This window comes from Dama dama, chromosome 32 (assembly GCF_033118175.1).
Source record: "Dama dama isolate Ldn47 chromosome 32, ASM3311817v1, whole genome shotgun sequence".
Taxonomy (NCBI): Eukaryota; Metazoa; Chordata; class Mammalia; order Artiodactyla; family Cervidae; genus Dama; species Dama dama.
Genome location: NC_083712.1, coordinates 33,068,980 through 33,095,715, shown reverse-complemented (window position 1 = coordinate 33,095,715; position 26,736 = coordinate 33,068,980). Strand labels below are relative to the sequence as shown.

The window sequence follows — 26,736 nt, the reverse complement described above, 5'->3', positions numbered from 1 at the left end:
GTTCATGGCACATTCAGAAAATGAAACTGTTTTCATGGCATGCTGGTAATGGGATCTGGGAATGTGAATATACTGTGAAACTTCTATCTTCTTTATAAAATTAAAATTTTCAAACTTTTAAAATAACAATCTTGAAATTATTTAGAAGAAATAACTTCTGTATATTAGGTTTTATGCTTAACATGGTTACACAAAATTCTTGATTTAGATCTTTAAACAACATATCCTTAATATTCCGTATAGCAACCATCACGGACAAGCTTTGTTAGCACCAATGGTAGCAAATGGCAAAAGGGGAAGCTTTGCTCCGACATACTGAAAGCTCCTTTTTCACTGTTAACCAGCATTCCAACAATTCGATCTCCTTAAATTGAACTTCAAGTCTACTGAGAGTCTTTAATGCTTCCCTGCTCCTCTACTGAGAAATATGTTCATTTCTTCTGATGATGTTAAATAAGCTTCAAATACAAATGAATATTTTTATATCAAGAATTTCAATGCTAAAGTTCTGTATCTGGCACACACTGGCTTTTCTCAATAATATTAATCCTTCTTTAGGATTCAAATAACACCAATTAAACAATCACTTCTAAAAGTTATTTTAACTTCACTCCACCAAAGTTGAATTTTTACTCTGAATCCATAAATTTTGTCACTACACATTAATATATTTTCCACATGATCACTACAGTGATGATTAAGTTAATTCAAGTGCTCAAAATGTCAGTTAAGGATACCACTTTTTGAAGCCAATAATTAGACTTCAAAAAACCTGCAAAGTCAGAGTCATTCACATAGAATAATTTGAAATTTTTCCCTTTAGCTTATAAATCTTCCTTTGGACTGTCAACTTATTTCAGTAATGAAATAGCTAATCAGATTTCTTCACCTAAAGCTGAAAGGATGGCATTGTAGCCACTTGGATTTCAGTAGATTCACCATTTTTATGATATTATTTAATGCAGAATTCAGAACTACAAGTAAATTTTAATATACAAGAGATTCTCTGTGAATAAAACAACATATAACTAGGAATATCATGTTTTTTACGTTGAACTTAACATAAAGCCTTTCTACGTCCCTATTGTTACCAGTCCCACATTTCCAGTTTCTATAATTTCTCATGTGTTTCAAAATATTCATTTTTCACTTCATTTTTCACCTCCAGTTGGTTTTGGAACTTCTGTGCCAAGCAAATAATGTCCTTCCAGGCATTTTTCAAAGATTCTATAAAGCCCGCTGAGGACCACTGCCAGTATTTACGAATTCATAACTGCAATGAACACTTTTTTCATTAATCTTTTTCTAGTGTTGTCTTCAGCCCATAAATCTTCAACATATCTTCTAAAAGAATAACTGAAAAATGGCAACTTTTCTACTTCCTTTGCCTCACTGGTCCCAAACATATTATTCTGTATAAGCAGGGGGAAAAAAAGCAGATTTAGCAATCTAGTGAGGTAATCTGGGTTCTATTAACTGTTCAATCCTGTAACTAGCTTCTTGAGTTCAATCTGATTATTTCTTTTATCAGTCTCTTAAATTTGTTCTTATTTTGTGCTCACAGACACTTTCAAAAGTTCAGATCTTTTGTTTCATAAAATAAATGTTTTATGAAAAGGTATCAGAATATTCTGCCTGACACCCCTACTCCATTTGATTTAGGCTGAAAAGTGAAGAATTCTGGGAATACCAAATCCAATTCTGAGATAATCCTTTACTACTTAATTATTGACTAATAAATATTTACTATTATGTTCAACTCATTAACTGGATGACTTTCCAGCTTTAATCAGTCTTAGATATCAAAAATGGGAAAGTAAGTATCTAAGGAAATTAAATCTATTTGTATATAAAGTACTTAAAATACTACAGGTCTTTAATTCCTCAGGGAAAGTTTTCTGTTGTTTAGCCTGTCTGTATTCTTGTGAACATTTCTAAACAAATCCTATCCAAAAAAACAATATTTTTAAATTAAGGAGATTAAACAAAAACTAAGTGTACTGAAATACTTATTTTCATTTAGTTTAATAATTAAAAAATTTTAAAGTAAACAAAAAACACTTCAGGGTAATCAAATATATTTTTTAATGAGTTTCTGAAGTTACAAAGACTTATTTTATTGAATCAACTGAGTTGCATATGTTCAATTATTAATAGTAATAATTAACTAATAATCATGCTCTTTTCTATGCTTCCAGTAAAACTATGAAAATTAAGAAAGAAAATTCAAAGAACACATATAAGTTTCCCAATGATTAAATAACATACACATACCCAATTAAAGTGAGTAACAGATAGGAAATTATTTAACAGTTAAGTCAGAAGGATACAGCCACAACACAGCCCTTTTCAACCATGCTTACTGTGCATAACTATACATGTTATAGATCTCAAGTAGTTTATAAAATGATCTACATAAAGAATGCTCAAATATGATTTAACCTACTGCAAATCTTTGAATGTTTGCCTTATAAAAAGTTTTTATGCTTGAAAATTATAAAAAAATATGCAACCATCAAAATCCTGCATTACCCATATCATTATGCTGCAGCACAAACTAGAAGGATAGTGCTTCAGCTAACGCTTGCCAATGGTCAGTATGGTCCCAGTTTTGCCAGACCTTCCAAATTTTCAAAAGAAATGGATGTTACTACGCAATCTCCCGTTTGATACCAATTTCCAAGACCCAGTTTCCTGCAGGCCTCTTAATTCTAACCTCGGCTGTAGACAAATCAGTACCAGCAGCTGGTCTGAGTATCTCTAGAAATTTTAAGAGTCAATATCCCTTTATAAAACATTCTTTGAGTGAAATACTTGGGTACATTTTTGGAGTTAGACTACAGAATGAGTAGTTGAGAAACAGTAGGAATATGCCAAAACAGGAAACAGGGTGATAGTCTGGGACACCTACTTAATTAGAGGAGTAAGAGGGGAGTTATCCTAAGACTGGAGCACGTCTCCTTTTCTCCCCATTTCTGAGTCTGCTGTGTCAACTCACGCTGGCCTGGCACATTACTTCACCCTATGGATTCCAAAATGACGTGAGGAGCACCCACACAGCCCATCATTTACCTTCTCATCTATAAAACTGGGAGTAAAAATGATGAATCCAGAGAGGGGCACTAGCTCAGTTCTTCCAGTCCATCAACTATCAGCATCAATCAAATGCTTCAATAGTCAAATTATTAAAAGGACTAGTTTGATGGTCTAGTGTGAAAATTAATGTCTAAATAGAGCCTAGGGTAAACAAAAGATAAGCCATCTTCATGAAGGTAGGCCAAGGAAATTTCTTCACACAATACTATGATTTCCACTCAAAATACTTCTCTACTTCTCACACCGTTTTACCTAAAGTTACATTTTTAAAAATTAATCTTACAAAAATAACCAGCATTTTCCAGAAAGATTTATATACAAGTATAGTCATCCTGACTTCCCTGGAGGCTCAAACGGTAAAGCGTCTGCCTACAATGCAGGAGACCCGGGTTCAATCCCTGGGTGGGGAAGATCCTCTGGAGAAGGAAATGGCAACCCACTCCAGTACTCTTGCCTGGAAAATCCCATGGACGGAGGAGCCTGGTGGGCTACAGTCCATGGGTCGCAAAGAGTCAGACACGACTGAGCGACTTCACACACATAGTCATCCTTGTTATACATAATATAAAACCAAAGCAGCTTAAATGATTCAGCAATTCACTCTGGTTATCAATGTCCAAATTTTGGTTAGACACTGAGTCAGACACGACAGAGAGACTAACAATAATAAATTATATATATATATATATATATATATACACAGATACATATAAAGACACACAGTTGTTTTAGTCATGTCCAACTCTTGCAACCCCAAGGACTATAGCCTGTCAGGCTCCTCTGTCTATGGAATTTCCCAGGCAAGAATATAGAAGTTGGTTGCCATTTCCTTCTCCAGGGAATATTGCCAACCCAGGGAATGAATCTGCGTCTCCTGCATTGGCAGGCACATTCTTTACCACTGAGCCACCTGGGAAGTCCCCATAGAGACACATGCACACACATTTTTCTACACAAGCATGAACAATCTGTAATTACTGTAAAGGATATAACTTATAAGGTATCCTTCTGTATTGTTTTTGAGAATTCTTTTCTACTTTTCAATGCACTAATAGGAATAGGAAGGGGCAGAGGAAAAAGAACCACGGAATCCATGACAAAGTCCTCATTAAATTCCCTAATTAAAGAGGCTTTCATTAATCTATTGAATCGTAATTTCCCTCCAAATAACCCAGGCAAACAAACTACAAACGCTAAATAAAACCACCATTAGCATTTGGTTCAGCTACAGTAAATCACAGCAATTTTAAAGGTAACAGGATTTTTCTTTCGAGAGACCTATTTCTTTATAGGTATCTACTAAATATTCATAACTGTCAAACATTATGTAATACATAATTTATATTTTTAAAGTGTAAGTTAAAATTTGTGTTAATAAAGTTAATTGAAATAAAGTATAAGTAGAACCAAATAAATACAAAAAAAGGTCATTAAAATGCTAGCAACAGGGGAAAAGAATAATGCTGTGTCATCGTTGAGAAGCCGCACTGCCCATAAACCAGGAACATGACTTGACCTGAACTGAGTCCACAGCACAGCAAAGTGCTTTATAACTGAATTTCATTATCCAACTGAATAATTCATTATTTTTAATGAATTTCCTCTGTTCTGTAAGTAGCTATAGCTAGTCAGCTAAAATCAGCCACTATAAACTGGGAAACTGCAGAGAAAGTTTTCAGGTAAGTCAATTTAAAACCTTCTTAGGCTGCTTATTTTTCCTTTTTATTTTTCACTGTCACTTCATATGGGCTGAGATGAAATTTTGTAAGACTCATTATCAAAAGGACGTTGACAGTTGGCTACCCAGCATCCATTCCACCCTGTACCCTTTGCACAGTACTGTAAATTTAATTCAGATAATGACCAGTTATTTGCAAAGCTAATGTGCTTCAAGGAAGTTGCCTCCACTGCCAGCTCCCATGGAAAATCCAACTGATCTAAAATAAATCCCATTCCCCCAGTCATAATGATGATTCAGAAACTCAGGCTGGAACTCAAGGCATTCTCCTAGCTTTGGGTTAAGAATAAAAACTGCAACCTAAGACAGACCAATGAGATACAAGAGATGTTTACGGGGCTTCTGAGAATAATTTTTTTTTTTTTCACTTATATGAAAGTACCACAAGAGATGTCCTGTTTTGAGTATGGGAAGCCTTGGGCCTTCGACAGCCAATTTGCCACGGTGATGGAAATTAGCTGGAGGATGAAGCCAATACACAGGAGATAGAAAAGATGAAAAATGAAGCTACAGTCAATGCACTAAACTAGTCTTCAAGTTAGTCCTCCCTCAGCCTTCAAGGTTCATTTTAAAAATAAGTTTCCTTATTTGTTAAGCCTGTTTAAGTCAAGTTTTCGGTGCTTGTGCTGTAACTAACACACAAATATAATTGAAAATAACAGTATGTGGCCAATTCTTTTCTTTAACCCCTTATCTTAAATAAAAATAAATTATAAGGATTAAAAATACTAGCCCCACACAAACATACAAAAATACTAGCCACACAAAGCATACAGTACCAAAAGTTTCAAAATTTCATAAACAGAGCTTCATATCTTCTTTAAATCAAAATAAGAATTAAAATAACATTAAAAAGCAATGTAACAGAAAATTAGGACTTAATAAATGGGGTTGATATTGAACCTTAGGATGCATAGCTCTGTGTTGGGCTGAAATTCAGGATTTTCAGACAGAAAGAAAAGTGTAGTATTTTACAATAAGACTAATTTAACTGTGAAAGGAATAGCAAAAGGTAAAAATAGAGACAGAGTGAAAAAGAAATTAGAAAATTAATATACAATTCTGAAAGCAACCATAAGTTTATCCAATGCCAAGAACTTCAGATTAACTTCTTCAGACAGGGAAAGTTTATATAAATGAGTAAAAGGAAAAATGAGCAATTCTGTGATGGTACAGGAGCCAAAAGTTATCTTCCAGTCCAGTGATCTTTCCACCGCACTCTGATGCCCTCATTTCAAAAATGAGTAGCTAAAGTAGATCACATGCCAACAGGTGATGTCTCATGCTACAGATCAAAATCAGAAGAAGCAACAAACCTTTGATATTTTTTCTAATTGCTTCTATTATTCCTACAATACACTAGGGAGATCCCACACCTCTACCTTCTTGGCCTCAGAGAGATCTAAAGAGAGGGTGAATCTCTGCCCTGCCCCGAAGAGCTAGCCTATCAGACTAAAGGTGGAAGATTATAAAATTCAGACAAGACTCTGGAGTTAGAAAGAAGCAAAGGCTTGAATGGAAGGGAGGGAAGGTCACTGGTTCCACTTATTGGGAGATAATGTGAAATTATTCTAATCACTTATTTCCCAGTGAAGAAATTATTCCAAAACCAACCTCTTTCTTAATCCTCCCATATATAAAACATTCATCAAAAAAGAAAGCAAATCACCCTTTAAAAGAAGCTGACTGCTCTGCAGGTGAAGGAGGATACAGGCTAAACCTTTATGTTCCCTGAGGGAAGTAGTGAAGAATGATGATGGTGCAGATGATAATAAAAATGCTGATGATGGGCGCTCGGCGCGGTCTCTACGTCAGAGCCCTGAGAGTAAGTGTTTCTGGCCATTCATACGCCCGACCTCCGCTGTCGGTGGTCGGATTTTGTGTACTATCGGGCCGAAAGGGTGTCGGCACCGCTAGGATGAAGCTCGTGAGCATGCAGAGCCGGCAAAAGAGTACTTAGAAGCTGCAGAGGTTTATCAAGAAGTAATAAAACCCAGTTCCGAAATGTTTCAAGTCAGGGATGGACTATTTTGATTTCATTTTTGATGAAATTGAGTCACGAAACTGTAACCATTGAATTAAAGAATGGAACACAGGTCCATGGAACAATCACAGGTGTAGATGTCAGTATGAATACGCATCTTAAAGCAGTGACAATGACCCTGAAGAACAGAGAGCAGGTACAGCTGGAGACACTGAGTATCCGAGGAAATAACATCCGGTATTTCATTCTGCCGGACAGCTTACCTCTGGACACCCTGCTCTTGGATGTGGAACCGAAGGTGAAGTCTAAGAAAAGGGAAGCTGTTGCAGGAAGAGGCCGAGGCAGAGGAAGAGGGGGTCCTAGGCGATAATGTCTCTTAAGACTACTATTTCAAAGTAGAGGGGAAGGAAGACTAATCCATGACAGAGGAAGACTATGTGGCTGTGGCAGAGGAGTTGGAGGTCCTAAGCGATAATGTACCTGGAGCTTTTTTGTACAGGCTTTGTTTGTTTGTAGCAGTTTTTAATAAACATAGATGTAACACACACAAAAATGCTGATGATGATCATTTTAAGGGGGGGGGGGGGAGGTAGCACCTGACTGCTATCAGTAACCAGTTTTCACGAGAGGTGAGCTTAACTCCTATCAAAGAGCTAAAGTCTCCAAAATACTTGTCCCCCAGTATCACTTTGAGGTAACTTGATTTTATAAAATGTTATCAATTTGATTAAAAGACTGAAATACTCCAGGGATGACCAGATTCAAGATAAGCATATCCAAATGAAAGGACTTATCTATATATGAGCAAGAATCAATTAAAAAGTATAATTTATATCTAAACTCAAAAACAGCAAAGATGACCATCTGCCAAGGAATAAACTTAAAGTAAACTACATAAGACCCATTTTAAAGACAACTAGGCAAGCTTAGTAAGACATCAAAAAAGGGCTAGAGAAGACATACTGAATTCCTGGACAGTTAAGATTCAAAACTTTAAATTAATTAAATCAATACACTCCAGAAGCAACGCAAGAAAAGATGTCAGCAGGATTTTTCATCAAACCACACAAGCTTATATTATAGTCAAGAGCATTCCAAAAAATGTATTTTTTGAGAAAATAAGAAAATAAAGAAAAATTCACTCTATTAAACATAAAAAAGAGTTTGAGAACTCCTAAAGCGAAGTCGCTCAGTCGTCTCCGACTCTTTGAGACCCTGTGGACTGTAGCCCACCAGGGTCCTCCAGCCATGGGATTTTTCAGGCAAGAATACTGATGTGGGTTGCCATATCATTCTCCAGGGGATCTTCCCAACCCAGGGATCAAACCTGGGTCTCCCACATTGGAGGCAGACTCTTTCCAGTCTGAGCCACCAGGGAAAGGGAAAGGGAAAGTCACTCAGTCCTGTCCAACTCTTTGCGACCCCATGGGCTGTAGAGTCCATGGAATTCTCCAGGCCAGAATACTGGTGTGGGGAGCCTTTCCCTTCTCCAGAGGACCTTCCCAACCCAGGTATCAAACCCAGGTCTACCATACTACCATACTGCGGATTTTTTACCAGCTGAGCCACAAAGGAAGCCCCAGGGAATCCCTCTATTAAACATAAGCAGTTCAGAAAAACAGAAATTAAAATAGGGTGGAATTGGTATAAAAATAGATATAAATCAATGGAACAAAATATATCATGTTCAGAAACAGAGCCATGTAAATATAGAAACTTGACATAAAGGAGGCGTTTCTCATCTTTGACCACCTGCACAGAAAAACCCTGGTTCAAGCCACATGACCTCTTATTTCCGTCGCCTCCACCGTCTTCTCAAAACAGATGTCAGAGTGATTCTGTTAAAAAATGTTTCAATTTAAAGAATTACATACCATCACCAAGGCTGTATATTGTCACCCTGCTTACTTGACTTATATGCAGAGTACATCATGAGAAACGCTGGGCTGGAAGAAGCACAAGCTGTAATCAAGATTGCCAGGAGAAATATCAATAACCTCAGATATGCAGAGGACACCACCCTTATGGCAGAAAGTGAAGAGGAACTAAAAAGCCTCTTGATGAAAGTGAAAGACGAGAGTGAAAAAGTTGACTTAAAGCTCAACATTCAGAAAACTAAGATCATGGCATCTTAGTTGGTCCCATCACTTCATGGGAAATAGATGGGGAAACAGTGGAAATAGTGTCAGACTTTATTTTGGGGGGCTCCAAAATCACTACAGATGGTGATTGCAGCCATGAAATTAAAAGACACTTACTCTTTGGAAGGAAAGTTATGACCAACCTAGACAGCATATTAAAAAGCAGAGACGTTACTTTGCCAACAAAGGTCCACCTGGTCAAGGCTATGGTTTTTCCAGTGGTCATGTATGGATGTGAGAGTTGGACTGTGAAGAAAGCTGAGCACCGAAAAATTGATGCTTTTGAACTGTGATGTTGGAGAAGACTCTTGAGAGTCCCTTGGACTGCAAGGAGATCCAACCAGTTCATCCTCCAGGAGATCAGTCCTGGGTGTTCATTGGAAGGACTGATGTTGAAGCTGAAACTCCAGCACTTTGGCCACCTCATGCGAAGAGTTGACTCATTTGAAAAGACCCTGATGCTGGGAGGGATTGGGGGCAGGAGCAGAAGGGGGCGACAGAGGATGAGATGGCTGGATGGCATCACCGACTCGATAGACATGAGTTTGAGTAAACTCCGGGAGTTGGTGATGGACAGGGAGGCCTGGTGTGCTGCGATTCATGAGGTCGCAAAGAGTTGGACACGACTGAGTGACTGAACTGAACTGAACTGAACTGAACCAAATGAGATTTATCCCAGGAATGTAAAGGTGGCTCAATATAAGAGAATCAATCAATGTAATATGTAACATTTACAGAATGAAGGAAATACAACTGACCACCTCAACTGACATGGGCATTTGACAAAATCAAATACTCTTTCATGATATAAACTCAGAAAACTAGGGATAGAAGGGAATTTCCTCCAGACAATAAAGGGCACTTATGAGAAACGCAGTTACCATCATACTCAACGGTAAAAGACTGAAGATCTCTTCCCCTAAAATCAAGATCAAGACAAAGATACTCCTTCCACCAAAGCTATTGAACAGAGTACTGAAATTTCTAGCCCCAGAGAAATTAGGTATAAGTAAGAACTAAAAGGCAATAAACTGGAAAGAAGTAAAACTCTATTCACATATGACGTGACTGTGTCTATAAAAAAAAAATCCCAAAGAAACCACAAGAAACCTACTAGATCTAATAAGCAAATTCAGCAAAGTTACAGGGTACATGATCAAGACACAAAAATCAGCTGTGTTTCTAGACAACAGCAATGAGCAATCTGAGAAGAAATTTAAAAAGCAATCTTGTTTACAACAGCATCTAAAAAAATAAAATACCCAGGAGGTGAAATTAAAAACCTGTATATCAAAACCTACAAAACATTGCTTGTAAGGCATAGATCGGGTGAGGCAGAAAAGGAAAGATGACCTCAACAGAAGTAGGTTACCTTTATTTAGGCAAGGAGGGGCGACAGTCGGCCTAAGGACCAGGCTGAGTGCTGAGAGTGATCAGGGAGGCGTCATACTTATAGGGAGGTTTGTGAAATCGATAAGGGAAATGTCAGTCAGGCGGGATATTTTGAGTATTCTTTTGTTGAGATGACATTTGTAGTTGGGCAGGGTGTGATAAGTCTTCTGGGCAGATGTAGGGGGTGGTAGGTTTCTGGACAGGGGGTGATAAGTCCCAGATAGATGCAACTGGCCTGGAGCATCAGGGTGGAACTAAAGTCCTGTTTTGTTTTCTCCTAAATTAGATGATTCAGCAAGGGGCCTTTGAGACTGTTGTTCTCTTTTCTAGGCCCAAAAGACTCCCTCATTGCTGCCAATTAAAGAAGACATTTCATTCACAAAGAAGACAAGTTCCACCAAAACAAATGGAACACCACCTGTGTTCACGGAAAGACTTAATACTGTTAAGAGGTCATACAACCCCAAGCTACCTACAGATTTAACACAATCTCTATCAAAATTCCAAAGGCCTTTTTTTTGCAGAAATGGAAAAGCTAATCCTCAAATTCATATGGAATTGAGAGCTCCCTGGTAGTTCAGTGATTAGGACTCATCACTTTAACTGTTGTGGCCCGGATTCAATCCCTGGTCAGGGAACTCAGATCTCCCGAGTCACCCAGCATAGCCAAAAAAAAAAAAAAAAAAATGCATAGGTAAAATGGTTCCACCACTGTGGAAAACAGTTCCTCAAAAAGCTAAACACATAATTATCATATGATCCAGCAAGTCCACTCCTAGGTACAGACCCAAAAGAAAGAGGAACTAGAAACAGGGACTCAAGTAGATCCTTGTAAGCCAATGTTCAGTGCACCGTTATTCACAATAACCAAAAGGGGGGAAAACCCAACTGTCTGCCAACAGATGAATGGATAAACAAAATATAGTATCTACATACAACAGAAACATATTCAGCCAGAAAAAGAAATTAAGTTCTAATACATGGTACGACGTGGATAAACCTTGAGAACATTATGACAAGTGAAATAAGTCAGATGCAAAAAAACAAATACGATTCCACTTGTATATAGTATCTAGAATAAGCAAATTCATAGACAGTGAGCATATCAGAGGTTACCTGGGGCTAGACAGAAGGGTAATGGGAAGTTGTTACTTAATTAACCAGTTACAGAGCTTGTTTGGATTGATGAAGAAGTTTTTAGAAATAACAGTGATGGTTGTGTAATAGTGTAATTAATGTCACTGAATCATACACATGAAAAATAGCTAAACTGGTAAACTTTGTCATATATATTTTACCACAGTTTTTTAAGATCATTCGGCTCATGGTGTTTCCCTGACAAAACTCTCCAGTAACCTCCCATCTCCCTCAGAATGAAAACCCGAATTTTCAAAATTGCCTACCAGGTCCTATACAATCTGTCCCACACTCTTTTCTGTCCAACTTTATCTCCTACAATTCTTCTCCATCTCACTCTCTGCTAACTTACTGGCCTTGTAGTGAAAAAGTGAAGTCACTTAGTCATGACCGACTCTGTGACCCCATGGGCTGTAGCCCACCCGACTCCTCAGTCCATGGGATTTTCCAGGCAAGAATACTGGAGTAGGTTGCCATTTCCCTCTCCAGGGGATCTTTCCGACCCAGGGATCGAACCCGAGTCTCCCACATTGCAGGCAGACGCTTTACGGTCTGAGCCACCAGGAAAGCCCTGCTCTTCAAATACACCAAGCAGGCTCCCTCAGGACCTTTGCACTTTCTTTTACCTCAGAGAGCCACAAAACGAGCTCGCTCACTTCCTTCAGCTCTTTACTCAAAAGTTACCCAGCTGGCAAAGAGGATAAAGAATCCTCCTGCAACGCAGGAGACCAGGGTTTGATCCCTGGGTGAGGAAGATCCCCTGGAGAAGGGAATGGCTACCCACTCCAGTATTCTTGCCTGGAGAATCCCACGGGCAGAGGGGCCTGGCGGGCCACAGTCCATGGGGTCGCAAAGAGCTGGACACGACTGAGCAGCTAACACTAACAAGGAGTGAAGTAAGTCAGAAAGAGAAAAACAAATATCATATATTTTATGCATCTATGCGGAATCTAGAAAAACGGCATAGATGATCTTATTTGCAAAACAGAAACATAACACAGAGAACAAACCTATGGACACCAAGATGGGGAGAAGGGGGGATTAATTGGGAGACTGGGATTAACACAAATACACTACTGATACTATGTATAAAATAGGTAACTAATGAGAACCTACTATATAGCACAAAACTACTCAGTGCCCTGTGGTGACGTGAACGGGAAGGAAGTCCAAAAAGAGAGGATCTATGTATACATATAGCTGGTTCACTTTGCCTTACAGTAGAAACTAACACAGCATTGCAAAGCACCTATACTCCAATAAACACTAATTCAAAAAAATTACATTCTCAGCCAGGCCTTACCTTACTGTAAAATTTCAGTTTCCTACCCTCATCCACACTCCTCATCTCTCTTTCCTTTATTATTCTCCATGGAATTTTCACCTTCTGACACACCAGGGATTTGACTTACAGCCTATCTCTCTCCAAAATGCAAACTTCCCAAAACAGAGCGATTTGTGTTTGTTTTGTTCACTGACGGACCTAGAGCGGCGCTCGGTAAATATTTGCGGAATTAACAAAGGGAGATCACTGTTTAATAGCATGAAAATGTAACTGCCCGAGCCATAGACTTCAACTCCCTCAAAATTAACATGCCAAGTACTCTTAAAACACTACTAAATTAGCATCTTGAGGATGTTAATATCCTCTTCTGTAGGGAGAATATTTACCTACTGACACATAACTAGAAAACAACTCAATTTTAACCAGGAAAAAAACAAACAACAACAACAAAAATTAAAGACTGAGTATTTTGAATTCAAAAATCCAACATGATTTGTTACATTACACAAAAGGGAGGTGGAAAAGGAGAACGAAGATGTCCATCCCTAAGGAACCTCCCACCCAAAGCCCAGAGACCTACTCTGTCGGACTGAGCACCTCCAGGTCGGAGAAGGCTAGAAAGATACCCCAAGGCCTACATCCTGAAGCAAGGTTGGGGGGAAGGACACGTTACCCTGAGATGAGCCAATTCAACGGGGCTTGTCTATCAGCTGGATGACTTGTGCAGCGACCCAACACCACGGCCTTGAACCAGACATCCGAGTTCGATACCGATTCAGCAGACCTCATTCCCACGCTGCGGCGCCCACGCGGGCGAATCACTGCGCACACAATACGTGTCACTCCTGGGACACGGACCTTCCCCACCCCTCCCTCCGGGCTCCGCCACGCCCCCGAGTACTCCGCTCCCGAAGCGCCGAGCTGCAGCCCCACCCACCCTAGCCCAGCTGGCTACGCGGCGCGCATGCGCGCGCGGGGGGCGGGGTGGTCTCGCCGCCGCTAAGCACTACGGGAAGTGTAGTCTCCGTGCGGGCGCCGGTGGGCCGCCCGAGTCCTACGTCTCCGTGGTACCTGGAGAAGTCAGAACAGCCTCGCCTCAGCCGGGTCCTCGTCTCCATCTTCACACCTGTCCGGTCACCTCACGCTCACGCCCCAGTCCCACGCGCTGGGCTTCCGTCAGGGCGGGCCGCAGAGGAGAGCCCGAGACCCGATCTTCGCTTCAGCGGGCTGTGCTGGAGGAGGCGGGGTCCACTGCCCGCCTCCCACCGCCCCCCTCCCCGCCCCCTCCCCTCCTCCCCGGCGGGCGTCGGGCCGGTGCCCGGAGAGCGGCGGCGGCCCCCGCAGCGGCCGCTGGAGGGGCGGCGGCGGCGGCGGTGGGCGCCGCGGGCGATGCCCCTGCCCGGCTGCTCCGGCGCGGGGCGGTGCGAGCAGCGGCGGCGGCGGCGGCGGCGGCGGGGGAGCAGGCAGGGGGCGGCGGCTGCCACAGAGGGGCCGAGAACTGGCGGCGGCGGCGGCGGCGGTCGTGAAGGGCACCGGTGGCGGCGATGATGGTAGCGCTGATGTGAGTGTCTGCTGACTGGGGGGGCCCGGGGGCTGCCGAGCCCGAGGCGGGCGGCCCGGCGCAGAGCGGGAGCGGGAGGCCAGGGGCGGCGGAGGGATGCTGAGCGCCCAGTGCGGAGCCGGGAGACGCCGCCCGCTCGCCCGGCCGCTCGCCCGGCCGCCGCAGCCCGTCCGGGAGAGGCGGGGAGCCCGGCGCTGCGGCGGCCCGATGTGGGGGTCCCGGGCAGAGGCTGGGGCAGCGCAGGCCGAGGGGCGTCTGCGATTGTTCTCAACACCCCCTCCCCCACCCCACCCCGTGTGTCTGTTTGTCACTTGCAGCTGAAGATGGAAAGAGCCAGGCGAAGGGGAGGCGGCGGCGGCGGCGGCGGCGGCCGTGGCCGCGGCGGCAAGAATGTAGGGGTCTCTGGCCTAAGCAAGAGTAGACTGTACCCCCAGGCCCAGCACTCCCACTACCCCCACTACGCGGCTTCAGCCACCCCTAGTCAGGCTGGGGGCGCCGCCGAAATCCAGGAGCTGGCCTCCAAACGAGTGGACATCCAGAAAAAGAGGTTTTACCTAGACGTGAAGCAGAGCTCGCGGGGCCGGTTCCTGAAGATAGCCGAAGTCTGGATAGGGAGAGGCCGGCAAGACAATATCAGAAAGAGTAAACTGACCCTCTCCCTGTCGGTGGCCGCGGAGCTGAAGGACTGCCTAGGGGACTTCATCGAGCACTATGCCCACCTGGGCCTGAAAGGCCACCGACAAGAGCACGGTCACGGCAAAGAGCAGGGCTCCAGGAGGAGACAGAAGCACTCAGCGCCCTCCCCGCCGGTCTCGGTGGGGTCCGAAGAGCACCCCCACAGTGTCCTCAAAACAGACTACATCGAGAGGGACAACAGGAAATACTATCTAGACCTGAAGGAAAACCAGCGGGGGCGCTTCCTAAGGATTAGACAAACCATGATGCGGGGGACTGGCATGATAGGTTATTTTGGCCACACTTTGGGCCAAGAGCAGACTATTGTCCTCCCAGCTCAAGGAATGATCGAGTTCCGCGACGCCTTGGTTCAGCTCATCGAAGACTATGGCGAAGGGGACATCGAAGAACGCAGAGGTGGAGACGACGACCCCGTGGAACTCCCCGAGGGGACTTCTTTCAGAGTGGACAATAAAAGGTTCTACTTTGATGTGGGCTCTAATAAATATGGAATTTTCCTGAAGGTAAGTGAGGTGAGGCCACCTTACCGTAATACTATTACCGTTCCGTTCAAAGCTTGGACAAGGTTTGGGGAGAATTTTATCAAGTATGAAGAAGAGATGAGGAAAATTTGCAACAGCCATAAAGAAAAGAGCATGGATGGCAGAAGGGCCAGTGGTGAAGAACAAGCATGCCTCGACTAAGATGAAAGTGAACTCCATCAGGCAAAAGTTAAAATCATAGATTGGCTAAAAGAACTGATCCATACTCATTTGAAGAAATTTCTCCTCTTTGGGGGCCCTTTGTTATCAGTAATACCTCTAGTAGTTTATACTTCAAGGAGTCTGATTCTCATGTTATGTTACCCGTAGAACACTCTAATTCTTATGGGAACTCCTGCCTTCCCAAAGCTAAATAGTTTACCTGCTTCAACTGCTCCAGACTATTGAAGTATGCAAATCAGCACAAAGTATGACATTCTGACCTTCTAAGTACCCTAGCTAAGATTTACATTGCACTATGACATAAGCCTGAAAAAAATACATATAGTTAATATGGAAGTGTGATTTCTATTTAATAAGTTCCCCCCCAAAAAGTATTCCATGCCTACTTCATTAAAAGCTGCTAGAATTACCTGTAGGACAGTTACCACAGAAACAGAAATTGACTTCTATTCTAAATATATTTATTTATTTATAAAAGGACAAGGTGAAATATATTCAGTGTCCATTGGATAACTGAATATTAAACAGTCCCATTAAAGAATCAAATCTTAGTTACTATAGTATGCTATAATTTCAAATTTTGTGGTAACCCTACAGTTTATAGTTGCCGTATGAGCGCCATAAGAGTTTTTATTGGTTATTCTAAGCTAGTTACAATCCTATCTTCACCTCTGATGATTGTACCATATATTATTAGTGGCTTTCCCAAGTTTCAGGAATTACTTTTTATGTCACTGTTGCGTGGGAGGCTTCATCCTATGGCTTTGCTATGGAAATCTTGATATTTTAGCTTTTCATACTAATTTGAAGGTTGTAAGAGGTTCTTTCCCAAAATATATCATAGACTCAAGGTGTTATATTTTTTGCTGCTGCTTTAACACTATTTCAGAGGGGTTGGTGCACCAGTTATCTGATATAAAAATACATCTATAATAATATATTTTAGTAGCACTTTTAGCACCTTAAGACCATTTCAACACTTCCAGTATAAACCTGACTTTTACAGGTGTTTTAATTCCAGGAAAAGTTTTCTCTTTTCTAAAAAGCGTTTAGAATAAACATAAAATTTCAGCCTGAAAAAATATTATTTGAAGATTGGTTACAAGCATATTTGAAAAGAAAATTCAGGCATTTTCCAAGGTGCTCTTTATGATACTTAAAAAAGTTTACTTTACACAAGACTCACCCATTTACTTGTATGAAAAATTACTTTCCAGGAAGTGCCACTGCAATTTTCCAACACCTAAGCAGTTTTTTAAACAAGTGGATATAATGTATACGTGTACCAACCCACCCTGTATTAACTGACCGAAATCTTATCTGTTGAGCTGCATTTTATTCTGAATGAAATTACTGTCTTTTCTCTCGGCTTTCCTCACCTCCCACACAATAAGTCCATATAATCATGTTTAGGAGCCAAACACTGATTTCAACCCCTAAATATAGCTCTCATTGATGAGAGCTGACTGCTCGGATTGAGATCAGAATGTAGCTCTTCTTTTATATGCTATAAGTAATTCACAATTATTTTAACAGTTGTTTTCCCTCCAGAGGTTGTCCCCCAAAAGGTCACTAAACGAGATGAATTAAGAAAATGAATTTCACTAATTCATGTTACTTAAAAACAAGCAGTCAGTAACCCAGACGTATATGCTGGTGTTGGCTTACGGATTGTATTTCCAGTTTCCTCAAACAGTGTGAAGGAATCTCACTAGTTCATTATAATTGTGGACCATCTGGATCACTGTGGAACAGCTGAAGGTTAGAAGATGATGTTAGTACTAGAGTTAATAGCACATGGTGGGTGTTGAGACTCTAAAAGTAGCAAGGATCTTTAAACAGCCCTCACTGTAAAGTAACTATTGTAGACTTGATAAAAAGTAGCTTTGGGTTCTAGGAAGGAATGGTGTGCCCTTGCATTACAATACTACTGATTGCTTTGCTGCCCATCATAGTGCCTATGAATAATAATTAACCTGTCAGATTTTGGCAAACTGGAGCTGTGAATATTCCACTATTTGAGCATTCCTCTCACTATTGCTGTGACTGTGTACTCTCTCTTAAAACCTTCTCTTCTAACATATTTATATCCGTTAAGTCTAAATGATTTCCTTTTTGGTTTTTAGTCTGGTAAGATTTGAGTGTGTGTGTCTATATATATATATATATATATATATGTACATATATGTATGTATATATGTGTGTTATATATATATATTCACACACACTACTATGTCAGACGTAAATATCCTTAACTCATTGTATATAAATATTATTAATTTTTCATTAACAATTTAAGTTAAAAATGGATTAAGCAGCCAAATTTTCTACATGGTATGTATACTTCAAAGTTTTTACCATCTCAAAGCTATGGATTGCATAGATGCATATATACCGGCAGTTGAATATACTTTAAAATCATTAAGCCTTCTGCCAGTCCTTTAGTTTCTTTTTTTTCCAAAGTTAATGTTCACTGAAAAAGGAAATGATGCTATGATTTTTTGATACTTAAAATTTCCAATCATTCATTAGCCATAATCCAGTAAGATCCAGTCCAAAACTCTGGTATTAGGACATGTATTGCCATGTATCTTATAAAATAAGCTACTACTCTTATCTGTGCAATATACATTTTATTTATTGTCATTTGTATCACAAATGGAGCTGCAAGTGTACATGGTATTCTTCAAAATACTAGGATCCCTGCCTTGAAGATATAAAACTCTTAAGGCAACTGGATGTTAGCAATCAAAAAGTGAGCATTTCAGTTAGTAACCAAAATTACTCTTTCACTATATAATTCTAAAACACTGATGATGTTTGCACATAATAATCCAAGCATAATGTGGTACAGACTCAAAACTGTAATCATATAAGCTGGTAGTACGAAATCTGGAAACGGGTTCCTCTTCATTGTCGGCAGTGTGCTCCTACCAGTTGAAAGCCGCACTAATCTGTTGCTTATATGCAAGAGATGCAATGTATTATAAAAGTATTCAACTTCTGCCACACTTTATAATTTTCCTTGTTAAAGCCCCAAACTGCCATGTCCCTTAAACTTGAGTCAAACACAAGCTTATTTGCACTAAAGAGCATGGCCAAAAAATAAATGACAGGGTGGAAAAGCTAGTTGGAACCTCTTGAAATAATGGGTTCTAATGGGGGAATTTCACATTTGTCTATTTGAAAGCTATATGGTCCGGGCAGACAATCTGTCAGTTCACTAATTTAATAATGCACTTTACCTTTTGTATATAAAAGATGTACATTTATGCCACTGGACTGGTGGGACGTGTTTCAATAGTGTGTAGTTTAGAATCTGTAGGGTGAGCTCTTGCATGCACATGTTTGTGTTGGAACTGCTATAGTAACAAGTTTCCATTCAACCAGTGTCATGGAGAAGGGTAGAAGATGCCTCTGAAGTAAATCCCGAGACACCTAACAGAGAATTTTAGAGTTCATATTTGTATCCTTAAGGACTAGAATCAATTAATTAAACTCTTTCTAGCCCAGACTAGTATTACAGTTGAGATTATATCTAATTGAGACTCCCCATAATACCCTGAAAATGAATTTTGGAAATTTGTGCAAACAAAAAAAACTTTTAATGATTCTGTTTCATTTCTGATGCATGTTTCACTTACTAATGAAAAGACAGTACCTGGTACTGTATTAGAATTCAAAGTATGATTGGCTGATATGGCATCATTAAAAAAACAACCAGACTAAAGACATAATGTTCAAATTAAGGAAATGCAAAGAAACTAAGAACAATTGCTAAAATAAATATGACATTATTTCAAAATTTGCAGAACTAACTTTGGCCAACCGAAAAGGGTATTAGGGGACTTAGTGTATCCTTCCATCCTGAAAACTTCCTAAGATGTACATTTGAAAAGTAGATAATTGTTGCTTAATAATAGGTTGTATGTACTTTACTAAGAAACACTGTGTACTAACAATTCATCAAGAGTATACTATATTTACTGCATTCATTTTATATATGTGGATAAGAATACATTATATAGAGTGATCCTATCTTAATATACTCATGTATTTATATTGTAATTTTGCAAATATTTTCAGTAAAATAAACATTTATCTGAGCTGCACAATCTGAAGATGAAATTGGAATATACCCTCAGACATTCAGTTTTAATAAGCAGCTGCCATGGAAAGTTGATATTTGTACTATCATTCCTTTAGATTTTATGTTTATTTTAATATTTAAATAGGACTTGATTGGAAACTTGAAGTAGTATACTGAAAATAATTTTTTCATAAGTATGAGTTTCTTTTTTCCTGCTTATTTCCAAGTGTCTTTCATTGGAACTATTTATAAAATCTTATTCAAGCTTTATATAAGAACTTTGCTTAGTCACCACGTAGTTTGAAGTCTGTCTTTTACCAAAACACCAAACATATTTGGTATTGGCAGGATAAAAATCTAAAGTAAACCACAAAGAGAATTTAAAATTGACTCTGTGCCAACAGAATAATACAGGTGTAATATTTATCCCTGCCAAATACAGATTCTTAAAATCCTTCTGGAGTTTCCTTCAAGATTCCTTGAATTTCATAGAGAAATGATGGCTCATGGCTAGCCCATCAGAGGAAGAGAGGAGAGATGTTCGCATGCTGTTAAGACAATCTGTAGTCCACAATGCTGTAGAAATGAGGTACAGGGAAATGTGTTTTTCCCAATTTAATGTCTTGTGAAAATTGAGTTTTTAGATCACAGTTACTCTGTCATACTCAAATTTATGTAGAAAAACAGTTTATGTGTTAGTGTATTTTCTTGAGTAATGTCAAAAATCTTTTCTCCTTAATTTGACATGGCTTTTTAAGCAATTTAAATTTATTTAATCAATATTTTTAAATAGGGAAAACCTGCATATAGTACAAAATTTAGATGCTCCAGATTGATAGACACTGAAAGGTAGCAACTAGTGTTACCAATTTCTTGTGCATCCTTCTAGAGTTACTCTGCATATACACATATGTATATATACACATATTCTTTTAAAACATACAGTTAAAAACATATAGACACTCTCTTGTACCCAGTAGTATCAATATTAGGTCTATCATTATAAGTGTATTTTTCCCCTTCTCCTTTAGATGCCATGTTTGATCTAGTTACCATAGCATTTAATTTGAGCTATTTATGACACCAAGGGAACCCCAAGGAAATTTCAGATGACTCCCATTGGAATTTACTCAAAGTGCAAATATATGTACATATCAATTTTTAAATGTATAAATATTCAGTTATCCTTCCTTATTCCAAACTACTTTGTGCTCATATCTCTCCCGCTTCTGCCCCTCAAAAATGTGGTGTTCTTTTTCTTGATGTAATACAGTTCAGGATATGAAATTGTTTACCCAAAGATTATTTTAAATTAACTGTGTCCTCATGAAAAATACCCATATTTAAAAGCTTTAATAAATTATCACTTTTAATCAGTTTTTACTAATTCTGTTACTATTATTTTTATCCAAAGACCTTATCATTATTAGAGAAAATCAATACTAGAACCATCACAAAAGGTTATGACCCTGTTGAAGATTGTTGATTTAATAACATAAGCGTTTATATATATGATAAGAAAAGTATAGTTATTAATTAATCATTCAGTTAGCACTTAGTCAAATCCAAGACTAAACAAAAAAAACAGAAAATGCTAGTTCTGATTATTTAAAGCATTGGGTCCCTTTGAGGGACCCAGAGTCTACCAGAGTTCCTTGAGACCAAAAGGTACTATGATGATTTGGGAAAAGACTAAATACCTTAGGGCTGTGTGGTTAAAAATACAATTAAACCATTTCTGTTCTCTGCCAGAAGAATATAAAATAGCACATATAATTGTTTTAAAATGTAGTAGCATAATTACTATTCCTGAAAATATAAACAAAGTTGCTTTAATAGTTCCCCAACCCCTCCTCGCAAAAAGTCGTAATTCTCTTTTTATTCACATCAAGGGGGCATTTTAAGGTCAGTTTTCTAATAGCCAACAGGAAAAGATTATGTTCTGGAAGATTAACGTCCAGTACTTGAACCATGAAGGATCCTATCTAGTTATGAATTAAAGCAACCAAAGTAAAAACTCCAATATTGTTAGAAATAACTTAAAGAGTATATGGGTTGAGAAATAATTTTTTTATGGATTAGTATATGTAAACTTTATGAAAATGTTTAAAGACTTAAAAAATTAAAGCACTTTAATTCATCTTTAGAATAATCATAATTGATGGCATGATTTTCTGTTTGTAACATGAGAAAGGTGTTGTTAGAAAGCGAGATTGTCTTAAACATATATTTTTAAAGTTTGCTTCTTTCATTTTAGTGAACAACTCACTATCCTTTGCAGAGTCTATAACATTGATTAAGATTTCCAGGTATTTACTTGTTTAAGCTTAAAATGGTATGTAGGTATTGTTCCTTTTTTAAAGAGAGGGATCAAAAGGAAGGTAAATTCACCTTTGGAAAGAGTTTTGCTCACGTTTAGGCTAAAAATATTAATAATTTTCCATCCTTCATTAAAGAGTTTCCCATGTTGATGCTTTCTGGTAAATTTTTTCCCCAAACTTTACCTTCTTTGCAATATCCCTTGTGAGATATTGCTTAGCCTTATTGAGGCCAGTAACATCTAGTAAATAAAATCTTACTGGAAATGAATTAGTGCTGCTATAGTGAAAGTAGTTTGTAATGTGAATATGGAGAGAACACTCTTTTAAATGGGATATATGATTTCTTCTTGAGTGTTGACTTTTTTTCTAAGATTGAATAGCCATTGTCTGTACTTGATTTTTACCTCTTTATACTTAGTTTCCATATTATTCTACTCAAACTATTCATTGTTCCCAGGAAATACTAGGAGTAAAGAAAAAGGAAAGTAATCCCTAAGAAAAGAGTTTACAGTATTTAAACATTTAAAAGTCACTCAAAGTGTAAGATTGTGGGGAAAATGCTTTTGTTGGTTTTAGTCTTTATCAAGGGATTACCTGGTGGCTTAGATCGTAAAGAATCTGCCTGCAATGCAGGAGACCCAGGTTTGATCCCTGAGGTGGGAAGATCTTTTGATGAGTCTTTATCAAAATAGCAATATAAATCTGGTTATTTGATCTGGGTAGAGGCAGAATGTCTTAATCTGAGATGCCCATATTTTGAAATATTCAGTATTTTGTCTTTTTAGAAGAAATAATTGTGTAGGATAATTCAGGATTTTATTTATGGTTTGTTGTGGGTTTGCTGAAGTTGTCTAGAGGTCACAAATATAAAAGAAGAAATAGAGAAGAGAAAGGTGATGGCTGATTATTTTGCTTGACTGTAATGAAAGAAATCAGTCTAAGAGAACTGAGATAAATAAGTCATTCTCAGAATGAAATCTGTTTATTTAACCTTTGAAAGAGCATTTGAGAAAGAATCATAAGACCTAATTCTGCCAGTGTATGGCCTGGCCCTGAGCAAATCATTTAAGTTTGGTTCAGTTGTTTCTTTATATGAAACATGAACAATTTTGTCCTAGAAGCTAGGGTTCCCTCCTACTCTAAACTTTTTAAATTCTGTATTGATGGGGAGTGAAAGAAAAAACAGATGAATAATACCTGAACTGGAAAGTGTAAGAGATATTCTCTTTATATTAATAACAACTATAATAATGTAACAACCTGACAGGATGCCTGAAAGACTAGCAGGAGTGTCAGTTTTAGAATGTGTGTATCCCTGTAACCACACGAGAGACAATTTTGTTCGTAGTCTTCTTTAGAACCAAATTGTTGTATACTTACTCCATAACTACCCTAGGCTTTAAATTTTTTAACAAAAATTTTTGTTGTCTATTCAAGGTTTCCTTTTTAGAAAGCAGCATCACTAGGTCTATACATACTGTAGTCATTTTTTTATCTTAAGAAATATTAAAGTTAACATCAGTTTCTGAAATGCCATTGTTCCAGAAATAACCATAAATTATATTGCTAAATAATATACTGCAACTATCATCACATTGGTCCCTGACAATCAGATACTTCCTTTGACCCCAATCTCCTTGGTCTTATTGAATGTCCTATATTACAAGTCATGACATTTAACAGAGAATATCAAGAACGCTGAACTTCAAACAGTATTGTTCTGCTGCAGAGGACTGTAACTACTAGGGTGTGTCAAGATAAACCATAATAAGTTTGTTGTATTCTTGTTTTTAGCCTTGAGAAACTGCAGAGGTTGGTGATTGGAGAGACAAGGAGCATCACACAGGTCTTTGTCTCAAAGGCTTTTATTTAGGCATCCCAGTCCTCCCCTGTACACTGCCTACATCACTGCTGATAGAGGGGAGTTAAAAAGTTACAAAGAGTGACTGGCCTCCCAGGTGGCTCAGCTTTAAAGGATCCGCCTGCCAATGCAGGAGATACGGGTTTGATCCCTGGCTTGGGAAGATCCCCTGGAGAAGAAAATGGCAACCCACTCCAGTATTCTTGCATGGAAAAATCCCATGGACAGAGGAACCTGGAGGGCTAGAGTCCATGGGATCACAAAGAGTCAGGCATGACTTAGCGACTAAACAACAGCAATCACAAAAAGTGACACCTTTCTCTCTAAACCCATCTTTTGGAGGCCTATTTCTTTATCAAAGACAGCATTTTAGAGCAAGGAAAGTGTATTTTGAAGTGCATATACACATATGTGATCTGTCAATTTCAAAAATACCTGTACACATAAAATTCCATTGCAGAAGCATTTAATGAAAGCCTTTAGCTGGTGGTGGTTCACGCTAGTAATCTTATCAACAGATTCTGTAGAGTGAATTGGCTGTTGTAGAATTTTTTTTTCTCTCCTTCTCCTCAAAATAGCAGATCCATTTTAGATTCATGATTGCTTCTTCTTCAGTGTAGTTTGAAATCTAACTTGGATGAAAAAGAATACTTTAGTTTGGCAGTTCTTCACCCTGGCCACTTTGTAGAAATTTTTCTCAGTTTCCCATTTCAGACCCTCCAAGCAGCTTTACCCAAAGAACACACCTAAGTGACAGAATTACCCAGCAGATGAAACAACAAAATCTTGAGCTGACTTAGGAATAAAGATATGGATATGTACAAGACACCTTGTATGTACAGAACGTACAGAACTTTTCTTATCATTTGCTAATTTACTTCAGAAACAGCTATATTTTATTTCTAGGTCCTTTAAACTAGCAAGGTGATTTATGCCAATAATTGTCAGTCTAGAATGTAAATAGGTAGAATAGTCTGAAGTTTCAGTTGCATTTACTATGGGGTTTTATCTATTGGGTAGGATGCATAAAGGGCTTACCAAGTGGCTCAGTGGCAAAGAATCTGCCTGCCAACACAAGAGACGCAAGAGTCTCGGGTTCTAGACTCGCAAGGAATCTTCCTGAGTCAGGAAGACCCCCCTGGCCCCCTGGAGGAGGAAGTGGCACCCCACTCCAGTATTCTGGCCTGGAAAATCCCATGGACAGAGGAGCCTGGTAGGCTGCAGTCAGCCCACAAGGTTGCAAAGAGTCAGACACTTTTGAGTCAGACACAGTTGAGCAACTGAGCACACATACACACATCGATCACTGTTTAGTAAATTCCCACAAAAGGGTAAACCATGTTATCATCAGGCATAAAAATAGACTTTTAAATTCTGTCACTTATAAATAACCTTCCTTATCTTTCCCATCCCTTCTGTACATTTTACCCTGTTGAAGGTGGTAGTGGTGGTTCAGTTGCTAACTCACATCTGACTGTTTACAACGCTGCATCGCGCCAGGCTTCCCTGTCCTTCGCCATCTCCCAGAGTTTGCTCAAACTCATGCCCATTGAGTTGATGACGCCATCCAACCATCTCATCCTCTGTCGTCCCCTTCTCCTCCTGCCCTCCGTCTTTCCCAGCAACAGGGTCTTTTCCAGTGAGTCGGCTCTTTGCATCAGGTGACCAAAGTATCGGAGCTTCAGCTTCAACGTTAGTCCTTCCAATGAATATCCAGTGTTGATTTCCTTGAAAGTGGTTAAGGACTCGTTTTTCTCCCACTACCACCGTGGCCCCTCTCTATCCTATTTATTTGTTCCAATGACTATTGAAACACCACAAAGAAAGGCTAAAGCTCATCTTTGAAAAAGTATAAATGGCCCTATGAACTTGACTTTGGACTCTTAAGAAAGAAGGGCTGCTGCTTCACTTAAGTAATTTCAACACTCTGATCAGAACTTCTGTGTAACAGTTTAAGATGATGAGAAAACATTTCACTTGGGATGATACAGCCTGAAAGGTCAGTTACTCCCACTGTTCAGTACCCAGCAGGTCTTCAGAAAATATTTTGACTAACATGATTGACAGGTAATTTCAGAAATGAATTTAGCCTCTAGGAAAATTGCACCATGACCATTTTCAAACAGAAAGTGTTAACAAAAGGGAGAGTCAAATAAGATTTATCGGTACTAATGACTACTTCCATGCTCTAGGAAGTACTAATAAGTACTATTGTCTTCCATGCTCTAGGCTTTGCTAGACATCTTCTACTGTTATCCTTATCTTAATATAATTTTCCAGAGGCTTAGAAACTGGTTCAGAATATATTTGATCCTTATTGACACCAAGCCAAAGAGTGTGCTCAGTTAGGCCAGAATGCCTTTAAGACTTACTCTGAGATTTAACCCCCAACTAATAAAGCACAGTCTACCCCAGCCACCACTGTCAATAAATCTGCCTCCGATTACTGGGAATTATTTTTAATCCAAAACTATTCCCTATACCTGGGGCTGGTACCACCAAAAGACACTTATTTACATGAACATTTATCTAGCTGGTTAAACTATGATGCCAATCCAACTTACTTGATTTTTGGTGTAGATTATAGATTGAACCTCTTATCCTGACCAACTGTTTCAAATAAATGTGAATAACTTTTTAAAGGGATCAGATGATGAAAATACAGATGATCATTCCAATTCTGCCCAAAGGGCACAGAGGAAACAAATTACTATTCACTGTGGGTCTGCA

General features: G+C 39.2%; 2 protein-coding genes across 4 annotated transcripts in view; one reads left to right on the top strand and one right to left on the bottom strand.

Moving 5' to 3' along the window:
* WRN (WRN RecQ like helicase) overlaps window positions 1–13,637 on the bottom strand; it is a 118,966-nt gene extending 105,329 nt beyond the window's left edge. For both annotated transcript variants that reach the window (XM_061134831.1, XM_061134829.1), the window contains exon 1: window positions 13,447–13,637. The gene's annotated coding sequence lies outside the window, so the exon portion shown is untranslated. The remainder of the gene's footprint in view (window positions 1–13,446) is intronic.
* A 639-nt stretch (window positions 13,638–14,276) lies between these two features.
* Window positions 14,277–26,736, top strand: part of PURG (purine rich element binding protein G) — a 37,434-nt gene continuing 24,974 nt past the window's right edge. The window contains exons 1-2 of one of the 2 annotated variants that reach the window (XM_061134511.1): window positions 14,277–14,334; window positions 14,652–15,533. In XM_061134511.1, coding sequence (XP_060990494.1) covers window positions 14,658–15,533 — 876 coding nt within the window. In that variant the 5' untranslated portion in view covers window positions 14,277–14,334; window positions 14,652–14,657. Of the gene's footprint in view, window positions 14,335–14,651; window positions 21,675–26,736 lie in introns of those variants that run through there. The other variant, XM_061134510.1, reaches the window with a different exon arrangement.